General features: G+C 34.7%; 1 protein-coding gene across 1 annotated transcript in view; it reads left to right on the forward strand.

The window, feature by feature from the left end:
• The window catches only part of PLXDC2 (plexin domain containing 2), a 401,022-nt gene that overhangs the window by 178,725 nt on the left and 206,606 nt on the right, over positions 1-15,691 (forward strand). Inside the window, exon 4 of the mRNA XM_060095440.1 lies at positions 14,738-14,884. Coding sequence (XP_059951423.1) covers positions 14,738-14,884 — 147 coding nt within the window. The remainder of the gene's footprint in view (positions 1-14,737; positions 14,885-15,691) is intronic.

Genomic DNA, 15,691 nt, shown 5'->3' on the forward strand with positions numbered 1-15,691 from the left:
ACTTCCAGGCTCCAGAACTCTGAGAAATAAATTTCTGTTTAAGCCATTCAGTCTATGGTATTTCATCATGGCAGCCTGTGTGGACTAAGATACCTGGGAGGTGTGGAGAGACAACTTACTACGTGACATTTTCTAAAAAGAGTCCTTATGAAGTTTCCAACACTTGAACACCTAACCTTCCAATCCGAACTTAGCTACTCTTTTCTTGATGACAATCCTATTCTTCCTCAGTCATGTGACTGGCTGCATGGATCCCCGCAATAGAAGTCTCATATTGTATATTCTTTCCACCCATTTCCTTATGGCATATTTCCTAGTGAACCCATGATAGTTCATCTCTTCAGGAAAAGTAGCCACTTCAGTTTACCAGAGTGTACACTTTCTCTGTCTCTATCCATATGGACTCCCTGTTTGTGGTGCTGGAGAAATTCCTTAACCTCTTTTTTATATTCATGTTCATGGTCTATTATTTGTAAACAATATTTCCTTAATGGTCTAAAAGCTTTGGCCATAGTGTCTTGGAAACTGAATTGTATAGCTAAATTCTTCAGATTTTGTGCATGTGGTTAGAATCACTCACAATTGCATACATTCTTCAATAATCATTAATGTCTGATGAGAAAATTAAACATCAATTAATGATACTTTTCTTCTTGTATACCAGGTAGCCTTGTTTAGAATGAGACATCATATAAGGTAAATAGTGACCTAAGAGCTCTGACCCAAATGAATGAGTACATGCCAGAGACAGAATGTAGAAGGGAAAGTTGGTGAAGAAGACAAAAAAGTAATCTAGGTCTTTTTTGGAAAATTCAGATTGATCTCAGGTTATTTCTTACCCAAATAGCAAATTGTTTATCTAGTCACCAATTACTTCAGGAAGTAGTTTTAAATATAGCTAAACTAAATATAGTTGAAATATGGTTAAAGACAGTCAAAATAATCTGAGATATTATAAAATGCATTTCTTATCCAAATACATGAAACTTATCCATAACATCTCCAACAGCCTTTGCTCAAAGTTTTCTAATGGGAATTTATCCTTTTTTAAGAGAGAAAATTTTGTTTTTGACATCTTAATTTATTAAACTGTTTTCTCATCCTTGCCTGAATATTTCATCCCCAGAACATTCACAGATGAATCGTCCTTCTGACCTTTGGACAAAGTCAATCCAGTTCCTCTTTGTCATCCAGTGGACTCTTCCCCATTCATTTCTCACATGACTTGACCTACAAGACCTCAACCATTTAGATCTTTCTCCTCTAGCCAGATTTTATTTCATTTGTTATTAAAATGCTGAACTCGCAGTTGTACTCAGCAGGAATTTGTCATAAAACTGTTATGTAGCAGACTAACAACTGTCCCTCAACTTACTATTGGGAAAATAGTATAAACTTATTTAGACTTTATAAATGTATTTATAAATTGGTCAGGGAGAGACTGGCCTAGGAAGAACCTGGAGCCTGAGGCTCAAGTCCAAGCCCAGAGATCTTTGAAAGCCCTTTAAGGGAGTTTGCATTTTTCTGGGGCCCAATGCACTTCCTGGGCATTATTTGTACTAGGAACAGCTTGATCCCCAGAGGACCCTCAGAGGCTGCTCCCTGGAAAAAGGATTAGAAGATCAATAATATGTAAATAAACCCTGCCACCCACATCCCTGCTCTGAGGAGGTCACTGCGGGCTCTCTGTGCCTGCACAATAGCCCTTCAGCCACTCAGAAGCAGCAGAGTGACCTTAGGGGTTCTTTAGAGGGGTTCTGTACCAAGAAACAGAAATGTAAAGCACATGCAAATACTCATTTGCTAGATTCATTATTGTCGCTTCCAGGGGAAGTGGGAGGGAGTTCGGCTTTGAAGATGGAAACCATGCAGCTTTCCTAGAGTCCTTGTGAGTACCTTATACTTTGTCAGAGTATGACAAATTCTCTAGGCTTTAGCTCAGCAGTTTTACGACCAATATTTTCGAGTCTTTAAAGATGTTCTAATCTACCTCCGAAGAGGAAGGGAAAAAGCACTGTGGCAGTGGCCTCTGGAAGTCAGATATCATAAAACCAAAATGGAAAAAAAAAGACTCAATGTTTTCATTCATTTGCAAATTAATGGCATTTAAAAATATGCATTATCTACAAACCCTATCTTTTCAGAAAAAGAAAGCATTAACAAGAAATAGAACATGATATTAGAGTAAATGATAGGTGAATAACCAAATGTATCTTTTAAAAAAGCTCATCAAGTTATCTTTGTCTTTTTCACATTTTATTCTTTGAGAACCACTGTATTATGAATTCTTGACTGTGGATCTAACATTTTTGTCTCTATCATAAATGCTTTGAAAAGTATGCAAACAGGTTATTTTTAGGTAGCCACTTTCCAAATCTCCTCTATTTAAAAGATTAACCAGCTAATGATTTTATTGCTTAATAAAATATTCTGAGGGAACCAGTCACTTTCCGTTTTCAAGGCAATCTGTTGGTTTTTCTTCCTCGGCTCTAAAAATTATGCCTGTTATTCCTCTACATGTTTTGCAAACCATTGTTGGCATTTTTTGCAACAAAAACCTCTAGGCCATCATGAGTTATGTAAAGTCTCCACTACATCAGGGGACCAAATTTGTATTGGATTTGGGGAACTATGCCCTACATAGTGGACTGCTTACTTATAAGTCATCAAGTCAACAAAGCCTAATGCAAAGACCTGGATTGAACTTTGGATTTTATACTAGTTGTAACAGAACACTGATGTGTTGTTTGTTCACACCTGTTCTCACTAGTCTGATTCATTGGAATGTTTATTACATTCTTTGCTCTCTGAGTGAACCTAAGAATTTTTTTCCCAATCCCTTTCTCCATTGTCTCCTTAGCCTCTGGAATAATCATGTTCCTTCCAGAGTAAAACCCAAAGATAACTTTGACATAAGCTCTCTTCATTTTTTTTAACCCAGGTTGTTTTATAATGTTTTAACCATTAAGCAGTATTCTGTTCTGAATTTTATCTACAAATTAACTGAATTCAAAATATTAACTGGTGATTATTTCTAAGCAACGTTTATGCACCGTGTAGATCAGTGAAGAGAACTACTTGGATATCTAAGCCCAGGCAGAGGAAATCTGCCTGGAAATTCTCTACTTATAGAAGTATCTGATATATGTAGACTTCTAATGTAAGAACATTCAAGTAAGAGTTCCTGTCCTGATTTCTTTTGAACTTTTCATTTGAGATACAAAAGTAAATCAAGTGGCCCTAGGATTTGTTATTAATATAATCACTTAATGCCTGTGTCTCCCACTAGACTGTAAACAACATAAATGCAGGAACTGTGTCAGGTTGTTTACTATATACTTTTTAAAACAAAAGTCTCCTGAATAAATGTTTTTAATGTCCTAATATCAAAGAGAAAGATATTTAGTCTAAAAAGGCAGCTGGTTGATATTTGAAGCAAACACTTGGGAACAGAAGAAGGCTGCTTCTCTGTGAGTGTCCACCCAAGGCCCTCAAATGCCAAAGACAAGAGAGAACTGGTCACTTCAGTCACGTGTCTAATCTTGTCAAAGAAAAGAAAAAATTAAGTGGTATCATTTCAGGAAGATGGCTCAATTTGTGTTTTTTGTGTGGTTCAGGTATAATGATTAAAAATGCATAATGTTAAACTTCCATAGCTAAATCTAACCTCTTTCCACCGAGTGCTACTTACAATTAGTATTGTGCTTGGTATAGCCACATACAGTTTACCACTGCTTCATTCTCTGCACTGCGTGTTTATGCAAAGCCTGATGATTATGCTTACAGACTGACTAATGAGCTTTAAAACTGTGTTCATATCTCAAAGTGATTGATGCAGCACATTCACTGCATTTTTGAAGCTGCTTTATCTTGATACTTGTTTCAAAGCTAGTATACCACGTGGGGTGGGTGGGGGGAGGAGGATGATGACACATAAAATTGTATGTCAAATGAATGCATCCAAAACCATGATATGAGGATTCCAAATTTATACTATTTGGGACATGTACAGATGCAACCTATGAAACATTCAGAAAGCTCCAGATCGGAGAAATCAGAAATTCTCCAGATCGCATATCCATTAAGGAATAGAAATCTGGACTCAGCCTTCTTTACTGAGATCGTCAACACTGGAACTTTAAGGGTCATCATTTCCAAAACAGATGAAAGGCTATTTATTATTCCTACCATTCTCTGGAATGTAAACCTTACTGTGTGTGCTTTGGAAAGTACTAAGCTCAACATTTTTAAAAGTAAAATTCTTAAACTTTGGTAAGCTCTCTAAGGATAAGTTGATTTTTTTTATATATATTTCTAAAGCCTTGGTTTTGGTATGATCATATAGATATAGAACATGTTCAGTTACAAATTGGAAATTTCAGCTAATAGGTGATGTTTCCCAGATGTGTCTGCACGTTGGGATCACACTGCACCCAGCCCGGATTCTGATTTAACTTGTCTGGAGTATGATCTGGGCTATGAAATTTATAAAAGATCTCCAATTGATTCTAATGCTCAGACAAGTTTGGGAACCACTGCTACAGTTCAAGGGCATTCATTAGCTCATGGCATTGTCCTCCGTTGAGCGCTTATTCGAGTACTCAGTGAGAGAAAGATAGAAATACAGGTGTTACTTGAATATGGGAGGGCTTCTCAATTAACATCTGGTTACTCCTAAGGCCTTGTTCTGTGACCGTTGGTATGCACTTTATCTGGAAACCAGTGATATTTATTTTCCTATATCTGTTTGTTAGCATTTATAATGACATGTAGATATGCTAAGTTCCACTTTAAACTGTTAACTGGCATAGCTACTTTCAACCATCCAAGCTGTCCAGTTATCCTGATTAAATGCTGCAGGGTCATTTTTGAGTGTTCTTTTCCCTCTTAAATACTGGCAAGTCTTTTGGATTCTTCAGTCTTTCTCACAACAGCATCTTCTCTTTTGTTTTCCCTCTTAGTAACCTGGTTGAGCTGTTTACTGTAGGATTTTGTTCTTGATACTTTTATTCTTTTTAAAAAAATCATTAGTTAATTTTTATTCTTTTACTCTTTATTCTTATTATAGCTTCCAAACTAATGTATGATTCTAATCACTCCCTTCTCCAGTCCATCCTATTTTCTAGATTGTTCCGTCTAAGTCTACACTTAATCCATTACTTCCAAGGCTCTCATTTTACACAGAATCAAATTCAGACTTTCCAGATTGGTGTTCAAAGGTTTGTGCAATCAAAATTCTACATATCTAGCTGTACTCACGTCACATTACTCCCCTATATCTGTCTGTTGTTCTCGTTATTTTCTGTAATCTTATCAGTATTTTTCTGCTCATTCCCCTGGGTTCAGACCAGTCCCTCTGAGCAAAATCGCCCTCTCAATTCATTCCTCAAGGCCCAGATTAAATATCATGACTTCTATGAGCCCTATATTTTATCACTAAAACTGAATGAGATTTTTTCCTCCTGAGAAGGCTTATAATACTGAAGCTGCCATTAGTACAGCCTTTATCTTATGCTGGTCTGGAGTAGAGAGATTTGAGTACCTGCACTATGTCACTCTGTTGCCTCTTTCTGGAGAGCAAGGACTATATCATAAACATCTTTTGCCCTTCCCAGCCATCAGCTGAAGACCTCCACATACATAACCAGTGCATCATAAATACTTGTTAGCTTGTATGAGTGACATGTGAAAGAAATGGTTGTAAATAAATAGGCTGTTTGACAGCATCTTCCTACATTAGACTACGTTCACTTGCATATTTGACCTCCAGGCATTTTTCTTACTTTCCAGCTAGTTCTTAGGAAAGTGAGAAGCTCATAACATTGATTTTCCCTTGTGTGATTTTGTAAGACAGAAGCAAAAAAGGAAAGCATGCTTCTCAGACGGCACTGAAATAAAAGCTCTTCTAAGCTATCTTGTAATTTTTTTGCAAGGTATAAATACCAGCTTTATAGATCTGAGAGGGCATCTTTCTGCAAAGTCAGCAAAACCATATTATGAAAATATTTGTTTGAATCTAGAATTGGTAACTTTAAAACAAAACTTCAACAGACTGTGCTTTTCTTTTTGCTTCTTTATTTTTAACGGCTCATGAAACTATTGCAGCCTCTCTCCCTTTGTTCTGCCCTTGTTTGACCTGTATATCAGCTACCTAAAGTTAAGTGAGTTGGCAACAAGATTTTCCTTCTTCTAAAATGTGGTCCTGGAAGAATTTATCATTTGAAATGGGCTTTTAAAATTCTTATTTAGAAAACAATAGGAAGATTTACATTGTTAAAAGTACCTCTATGCTAAATGAAAGCAACTACAGATTTTTTTTTTTAATTGAAGCTACCCACAGGTATTGTCAAAATGGTCTCTCAACTGAAGTGGAAATGATACAGTATCTCCTAGAGGGGTCAAAGTAACTGTTTATTTATACTTAGCAAAACAGCTCAAGCACTCAGGCATAGAAAATTTGCATGGCATGATGGGTTAAAAATGGCCCCAAATTCCTACTACAGTTTATCCCATAAAGAGGTAGGATCTATCTTCTCACCTCTTGAACCCAGGACATGCTTTGTAACTTGTTCTGATCAAATGATGGAATGGAAGTCACATTAAGCACCTTCTAAGCAATGCCTCCAGACACTTGCAGCTTCCGCTCTTACTTGCTTGGATTCTATCAGCTTGGGAATAAGCCCAATCTGGTCGCCTTGGGAATGAGATGTCACAATGAGAGAGAGACCCTAAACATGTGGCCAAGTCCATGTGGAACCAGCCAGTCCCCAGCTGACATGAGAAGTGGCCACAAACCATCAGTGATCCCAACTGACACCGTGCAGGACAGAAGCAGTGCCCAGCTGCACCCAGTCCTAAACAAATGAATGGTTGTTTCAGGCCACCAAGTTTGGGAGTTGTTTGTTACCCAGCAATAACCACTGATAGAGGTGGCATGAGGGGTTTTGTAATAGGGCATGGAAATTTCAAGAATAATAAACTGAATAGTGAATAAAATATATTTATAAATAAATTGGATTGGTTTGTGTGTGAGTTTTTACTTCTTCCTTGCTGTTAAGAAGAATCTACCACTGTAACATCTTTTCTAGGAGGTAATAAAGCCAAAGTAATAAATAGCTTGAAAAATATAAAGAAGGTCTAAAACTTACAAATCTATATATTGAGTATCTATCATGTACCGATGTTTACTATCTAGAATACAGCGGTGAACCCAATAGAGGGAGAGATATTTTAAACGGGGAGCAGGGGGAGGCAATAATTTTTTTTTTAAGTCCAATGATAAAAGTTACAAAGGAAATTAAAGCAGACTAAGAAATAAAGCATGACAGAATAGGGGAGGGTCATTCCAGGTGCATAAAAGAGCAGGTGAACAGTATGGTGTCAGGGCACATAGCGTACTTGTGGGACACCAGGAGAGCTAGTAGGGCTCGTGTGGCATGTGATGGGGAGGATGAAATGGAAGGGATGGCTGTGTCAAGCCCAGTGTTTGTGGGAACAGTAACAGTTACCTTTGAAATGAGACTGACCAGTTCATAGGGGGAAATTACCCAACTTTTCCACAAATGTTTGTTGTGTGAAAATTGTCAACTGAGTTATAATTTTTAGAAGTTGTTCCAGAGTAAAATTTTCCGTAATTCTTGTAAAATTATAAATATCTCAATATTTTTTCTAAGAGATAGGCCAAGATAGAGAACTGTATGGATTTTCAAAAAGCCCTCCTATATTAGAAAGCTTGAATGGCAATTTTGATTAGCACTAGAGAATGACATGAATTTTCAAAGGCAATAAATCTAGGGCTTTCTTACAAATCCAAACTTAATAAAGGAACTATCTGTATGTGCTAGGGACTGAATTCTGTCTTCCCTAAATCCATATGTTGAAGCCCTAACCCCCATGTAGTTATATTTGGAGATAGGGCCTTTAGGAGGTAATTAAGATTTAATGAGGTCATAAGGGTGGGGCCCTATGGGATTGGTATCCTTATAAGAGGAGGGGAAGACACTAAAGAACTTTCTCTTGGCCCTTTGAGGACATAGTGAGAAGGCAACCATCTACAAGCCAGGAAGAGAGCTTTCACAAAAACCAAATCTGCCAGAACCTTGATCTTAGGCTTCCCAGATTCCAAAACTGAGAGAAATAAATTTTTATTTTTTTAAGCCACTCAGTCTCTGGTCTTTTGTTATCACAGCCTGAGCACACTAAGACAGTATGTTTATAGTGTCCGAGCTCCTGCCCCATCATGAATGCTACATCTAAAATAGAAATGTCCATATAAATTATGATTGTCTTTTTTGATTATCAGAATGTTTTGTGGTCCCTCACACCATTGTTGTTTCTTTCTAGTTGATTGGAAAAATACACCAAGAATTATAGAGAAATTCAGTAACTGTAAAATGATCACACATTTTATGCATCACAATATATTGTGCATTTGAAAAATAATGCACACAAATACAAGACCTGTGATTTTTTTTAGTTTGCACACATAATGCATAGTGTTCCCAGGGATTCGCACACTCCTTGCAACAAGTCTGTTAATTTGCCTCCAGTCTTGGGGCCAATCTACAACTTACCAACAAGGATGATTAAGTACCTATTGAAATGGTACTATACTATACAGTTACTATAACTAGCTACCTGTGTTGGTTCTTCAAACTGCACACTTATATTTCTTTTGATGGGTATCACTTAAATAATGCAAAGTCTTCTGACTCACTCACCCCTAGCAGTTTCTTCCCATTTGCCTGTGGCTTTAGAATCTCAGAACCTTAGCTGAAAGGAATTTTAAGAGACACCTAGTTGAATTCCTTATATAAAGTCCAGAATTTACAGTGACTATTTAGAGGCAGAAGCTGTACTTCAACCCAAATATCCTTTGAGCTATGTTATTGTAATGCTAATTTTGAGCTTTTTAATAGAAATTTCATACATATTTTTAAACTTTTTTCATGCATGCATTTTTTCCCTAGGCTTTTGGAGCCTACAGAGATCCCTTGTAAGTTGGCAGTGCACCTCTTTAGCAACCACTGTATGATTGGCCATCACTTGCTTGTATTTATAAAAGATAAATTGAGATGTTAATTCACTCAAAACTGCCCAGATTCTCTCTCTGGCCTGTGCTTTTTCACCACTCTAAAACTGGAAATACTCTCGCAGGTTTATTCTTGAAAAGGTTAAAAGCTTCTATCAGGAGCAAATTAAAGTATACTGGATAAAATATATCCAGGTAGAAAATACTGTTTGTTTCATTTAATAAATGAATCAACAGAAACACATACCAACACATTCCAAAATGCCTGGAGATGTAGGCAATCACTTAATTGAATTATAGAGCTTTGATTTTGTCATTATTTTGAAAAATCATAAATGTGTTATGCTTCCTTGGCCATACAGTTTACCTCTCTCTGCATAGCATGAGAGATGATCTCATCTAAGAGAAAGTTACTGGGAAAATGAAAACTGTTTTATGATGGAAATATTGCTGGAATCCCATATTTTATATGTCACATAGTAATCTGACCTCATGATAAATTCACACACACACTCACACACACACACAACAACTAATCCTACATTCTTGGGTGTCACTTAACTAAATTCTTGTGAAGAACTGATAAATTAAATAATACCTACCAAAGAGTCATGGACAAGATATTGCTAGGGGGATAGACCATGCTGCAAATAGATCAAGTAGGTAAAAATCCTTAAAGAAATAACAGAGGCATCTGTGAGAAACTGAAGATACGTAAAAGATATGCATAATGAGAATTGGTGCAATAATCTGATATAATCAACAGGAGACAGAGGAATTGATTTTAATTCTTCTGACACCATAACAGTAAATTTAATTGTATCCCATGTAATTGTTCTGAGTGTCTGAAGAGGGTATTGCTGTAGTACTTGCTGATGTATATTGAAGGCTATTTGAAGATAATATGTAATTGCTCCTATCGTGCTGAAATTGTGTGGGACTAATTTAATAATCCTTTATATTCTGTTCATATGCTTTTCAAATGTGCTTAAATATGTTGGTCGAATTTCATTTTTTGGTAACCCAGTGAAAGAAAGCTAAATACTCTCACTGGCTTTTTATTAACAGAGACACTCATATGACCTATCTTCCTACACCGCATTCCCTGTAGGTCACCTCCTTCTGATGTAGTTGAGAAAAGTGTTGCCAGCTCACTCTTTTTCTCCTTTTGTTATTTGATCATGTCCTTTGGTTTCTTATATCAACATGATTTTTTTAGATCACCATTTTTTAACTCTTTGTTTTTGAGGAGTTTTATATATACAAGTAATATTTTTAAATAGCTTTACCTTTAAATGTACTATATGGCCCTTGTGAAATCATTTATATAAGAATGTAACATATTTGGTTACATTACATTACATTATATTATGTATATTAATACTTGGCAAGAACCATTCAAATTATAATATTTCTTTATTTATTATGAAACTATCTTTGAAAGGTAACTGATTGATTAAATGCTAAATAACTTTACCTGAGAACTTTGACTATGTTTTATATATCCATATATTTCAATGACTAGCACAGTGATGTTCATACAATATATTCTTGATTTAAAAAAAAAATCTTAATGAAATGAATTTAGAGTTCAAATGCTATTACTACATAGGCAATGTGAGGCATCCATAAGAATTATTCAACATAAAATCAACAACACCCATGATAGAAGAGAAGACAACCTTTGGGTTAGAAACTGTGTAAACTGATTGTTGCAGAATGGTTAGGCTACAGTTACAAAGACTTTTTCTCTGTGTTTTTGGTGTATGTCCTCTGTTTACAGCTGTACATTTCCAGACATGTTTGAAAAGCATGGATTTATAAGATTTATAGCTACCTATTGTGCCATCTACTTTCAGTAACAGTTAGTTTCCTAAATGAATTGGCAAGTAGGCATATCACAGTAGTGTTTTGTTTTATTTTTTATGATGTTAGAAATAGTTTGCAAGAAAAAAAAAGAAAGAGTTTGCTTCTGAGCAGAATAGGAAAATCTTTGTGCCTGAAGTGGCTTTTGGCAAAGCTTTAAGAACCATTACTCCTATAAAGGACAAGATATGGTTTGAATAATTTAGTAGTGCTAAGATGTCATATTTTTGAGACATCTATTTTATGGCTTTCCTGAATAACTGAGCCAAACACCTCTCCCAGGAATTTAACAACTTTTGTCTCTAAATTCCTAGGTAAACAATAAATTGTCTTCCTCTTTGAATAAAAGTTGCCATGACAACTTGGCAAGCTTGGGTTATAGAAGTCAAACACCAAGAAGTCAAAAAGCTTTAACTTTCAGTATTTTCAAAGATGTGATGTTGTTTTGAGAAGCTCTGATTTAAGTGAAAATGAAGGTGTATGTTCACATAGCCATATCAGTAATTGTAATTACTGATTACTGATAAAAAATATATATTTTTGCAGCTAATCCATTGTTTAGCATAATGATACTCTTATTCTTTATGTTAACTTCAAGACTATGTCTTGATTAATTACAGGGATTTAGGGGTTAAGAGAAATACCAAAGTCATTTTAGATATGTTGATTGCAACAATTATACTGAACTCTATACTGAAAGTTTGTGATATTAAAGAAAATATCTATCTGGCAATTGTATAAGAATTTGGCAGCATCATAAAATCTATTACATAATTCATCTAAAGATTACATCTTTGACCTCAGTGTTGCTGAACTCTATAAAAGTACTAGCAATAGGGACAAAAGATTAAATATTTAATTTAAACTCATTGAATATTTTCTTCAAAACCACCCTTTTATACCATTCACTGAAAAATCAAATGAATCGTTATTGTTTGTTATTCAGACTTGATGATTTCTGCCAGGTTAAATACAAGTTTTCATTCCTTCTGTGTGATTTGCTAGATTACCAGATGGAATGGGAGATATTTGTTATCTAGATCTATAAATCTGCAGATAAGTTTGTCTTATTCAACATTGCTTAAGTCTCTTTTCGTGAAAGTTAAGGAAACTTGTTTGTCAATTAGGGTTCTTTTGGTTGATAATAACTCAACTCAAGGTGTTTTAACAATAGGAGAGATTTAATGGTTCTTCTAAGTGGTTGAACAAGCCCAGGAGTTGGCGCACTTAGATATACTTGGTCAGGGATCTGACTTTTTCTTTGCATTGCTTATGGTTCTGTCCTTATCTATGTTTGCTTTATCTTCAGGCAGGATCCCCTCTTGGTAGAAAATGGTGACAGTAGTTCCAAGTCTCATATTTACACATCTCAGCAATCAGAATCAGGGAAATTATCTCCTCTCTACCTAATCTCCAAGGTGTCTCACTAATTGGTCCTTCTTAGGTTATGTGCTCATCATGCCCACCAACCATTGTTGCCAGTGGAGTGACACCTGTAGAATGGCTTGTGCCCAGTGTCAAGGAGGGTACTTACCACTGAAAGCTTCCAATGGTGAAGCACCAGACAATGAGAAGGAGTTGAAGGCACAACCACAATGCTTGTTACTCTCCTAGAACCCAAGCAATCAGTGTCATCACGTTCTGGAAGGGAGGGCTGGAAAATCATTAGGATAGAAGCTCTCGAGTTTCATAGAATCTTCTTCCTACTCCTTTTTTTGTATCTCCTTTTTTCTTTTTTCTCTGCAGAACTTTCTTATCTTTCATTGTGGGTATACTCATAATTTGTACATGATACCTAGAGTTTAATTGGAGATATAGGATTTTTTTTAATTTACTGTTAACATTTAATCAACATCTTTTCTCAAGATGTACATTTGGGGTCATATTTTTTCTTTTAGTCATGAAGAAAAATCTATTTAGAATATTGCTTAGAATATTCCTTTCCTTCATGTAGTCTTATATATATATATATATATATATATATATATATATATATATGATGACTTGTGAAAAGGTACATGGTATTCTTATTTTGACTGGATTTCAAGAATAATTATATTTTATTTAATTAGCACTTAAATAATAAATGCATTAGATGAAATCCCATCCAAAAATTTATTATTCAAATCATAGACCCTCTATTCACTAAACATTAATCTTACATATACCTGAATATTTTAAATACATTCTGTTTAGTGACTTCTCAAACTGATAAGCACATTTACATTTCATGATAAAACAAACAGCAAAAAAACTAATTGTGATTCAAATTAGTCAATAATCATGTGATTTTTCTAGGTGTTCCTCAGCAAAATTGCTTTTTAAAACATTTAAATCTCTTCATTGAGTGTGAAATCTGAAAAATAAAGGTTTTGTGACAGGTACCATGTTGATAGCAATAATGAGAATTTAAATAAAAGTAGAATTTAACAACCCAAATTATAAGGGAAAGATGTATTATCTCAATTTCTAGGACCATTAAATGAAAGCAGCGCCTAATATAACCCTAGTTTAAAAGGAGAAGTTTGAATTTGTTGTCACTCAATAGTAATTACAGTTCAGGCATTCAGAAAATACTAGTTCCAGAAGTGACATTTTTTGTTTGGGCAGCAGCAATCAGAGAGAGCCCTAACATTACTGTTTTAGAAAAGACTATTGTACACAGATTGTTCATTTGCCTTTAGGTTTTGTCTATATAACAGTTTATTTTAAAGAGGCTTATTACTTTTATATTTTTAAAATCTAATTCACTTTCCTTAGAGGTTATTTAACTCATTTGGCTGTTTTGAAGAATACTAACACTTCTAATTTCAATAGGATCATTTTTGTTTGTTTGTTCTTTTATGAATTTTAGGAACACCTTTGTTCTTTTTTTTCTTTTGAGGGCTCTTTTCTTCTTTTTAATGAAACTCTAAATTATATAAGTTTGATATGTAATGATTTAAATGCTTCCTGTAAAAAAGGGGTCAGAGGAAGAAAAAACATTTTTTGATCCTAGGACAATAAAGGTATTACAAAAATGTAACTGATGTGAAAAAACATCCATTAAATGTTGCACTCTGAATTCACCTGAAAAAGAAAAAAAATGCTACAAGTAGATTCATCTTAGAGGTATTATTTTAAATAGTAGTCAGTATCAACACAAAGCTTATAACAAGAACCACATATGATTATCTCTATCTTTGCTTGCCACAATTCTGACACACTCTCATTTTTAGGGTAAAAAAAAATATTTACACAACTCTAGAGAAAAATCAAAATAAACTGATAAAATGGAGAAATTTCAAGAAGCCATAGTCAAAAGTAAAATATGCTTTTTTACCTTCTAAAATAGAAATTAGAATGCTTTAGGCAAATTTAGCTAGTACTGAGTAGTCACTGAAAAAAATTAATGCTTCTCTTTTTTTCCTACCTTTATTGAGATATAATTGATATGTAACATTGTATAAGTTTAAGGAGTACAACACGTTGACTTGATACACTTATATACTGTAAAAGCTAGCCACCATAGCATCAGTTAACATCTCCATCACGTCACATTATTATCATTTCATTTTTGTGGTGAGAACATTTAAGATCTATAATCTTAACCTTAGATCCCCAGAACTTAATCGTCTTATAACTGGAAGTTTTGACCAACATCTCCCCATTTCACCCCCTTCCAGCCCCTGGTCACCACCATTCTAATCTGTTTCCATGAGTTTGGCTTTTTTAGATTCCACATATAAGGGATATCACTTGGTATTTATCTTTCTATGACTTATTTCACTTAGCACAATACCCTCAAGGTCCATCTGTACTGTCCGTGTCCTTGATGTGCATTATTCTTTATTATTACAGGAGGACACAGATCATAATTACTATATATCTCGGATATATGGTCCATCTGATTCTGCCAGCCGGGATTTGTGGGTGAACATAGACCAAATGGAAAAGGACAAAGTGAAGATTCATGGAATACTGTCCAATACTCATCGACAAGCTGCAGTAAGTGCTTTGACATTTTGAGTTTCTTTTTCTTCTTCTGTAAAAAAAATTTTGCTTTAATTGACACGATCACTTTTCAAGTATATTAGTTCTGCAATTGCAGTTTAGATTAATAATTCATGTAAGATGTTATAGAAAATGATAAAGAATTATTTTGAGAAGCCACCATTAATTTAACCATTAATTAATTAATTAACTATTAATTTCTCCAGTAAGTATGATGAGTTGCATATTCAATTTAAAGTTGTGATTTATCTTGGATGATTTTCAGTTTTCATGTAATTAGAGAACATGCATGTAATCCATGCATTTAGAGAACTTTTTTTTTAATTACATTAATTTGCTATCTTCCATTTTACATGAGTTTATTACCCTTGGTCTGAAAAAGATTTAACCAGAAACATTCACAATTCAGATAACACATGTAGACCAAATTATGGATTTATGTGAAGAAATTTAATATGAAAGAAAGTAATTATGTGAAGAAATTTAATATAAAAGAAAATAATTAAATCTAGAAGACTCCAAACATATTTTAAGTCTGAGCTTACATCATTTACCAGTGGTGGTTCCTTAAACAAACAATTTAACTATTCTGAGGCACAGTTTCTGAATCTATATAGGCAGGATGACAGGAGATATGAATACAAGCCTCACTTAGCTTACATGGTCACTGATATCCTGTTCTATGTGTCAGGTTGAATGCTTTCATGGATTAGCTTTTTCAATCTTCACAACAATTCTATGATTTAAATATTACAACCACCTAGGTATTGAAGATAAGAGAACTTAATCTTGGAAAAATCA

The sequence above is a fragment of the Mesoplodon densirostris genome, chromosome 4 (assembly GCF_025265405.1).
Source record: "Mesoplodon densirostris isolate mMesDen1 chromosome 4, mMesDen1 primary haplotype, whole genome shotgun sequence".
In the NCBI taxonomy this organism is placed as follows: Eukaryota; Metazoa; Chordata; class Mammalia; order Artiodactyla; family Ziphiidae; genus Mesoplodon; species Mesoplodon densirostris.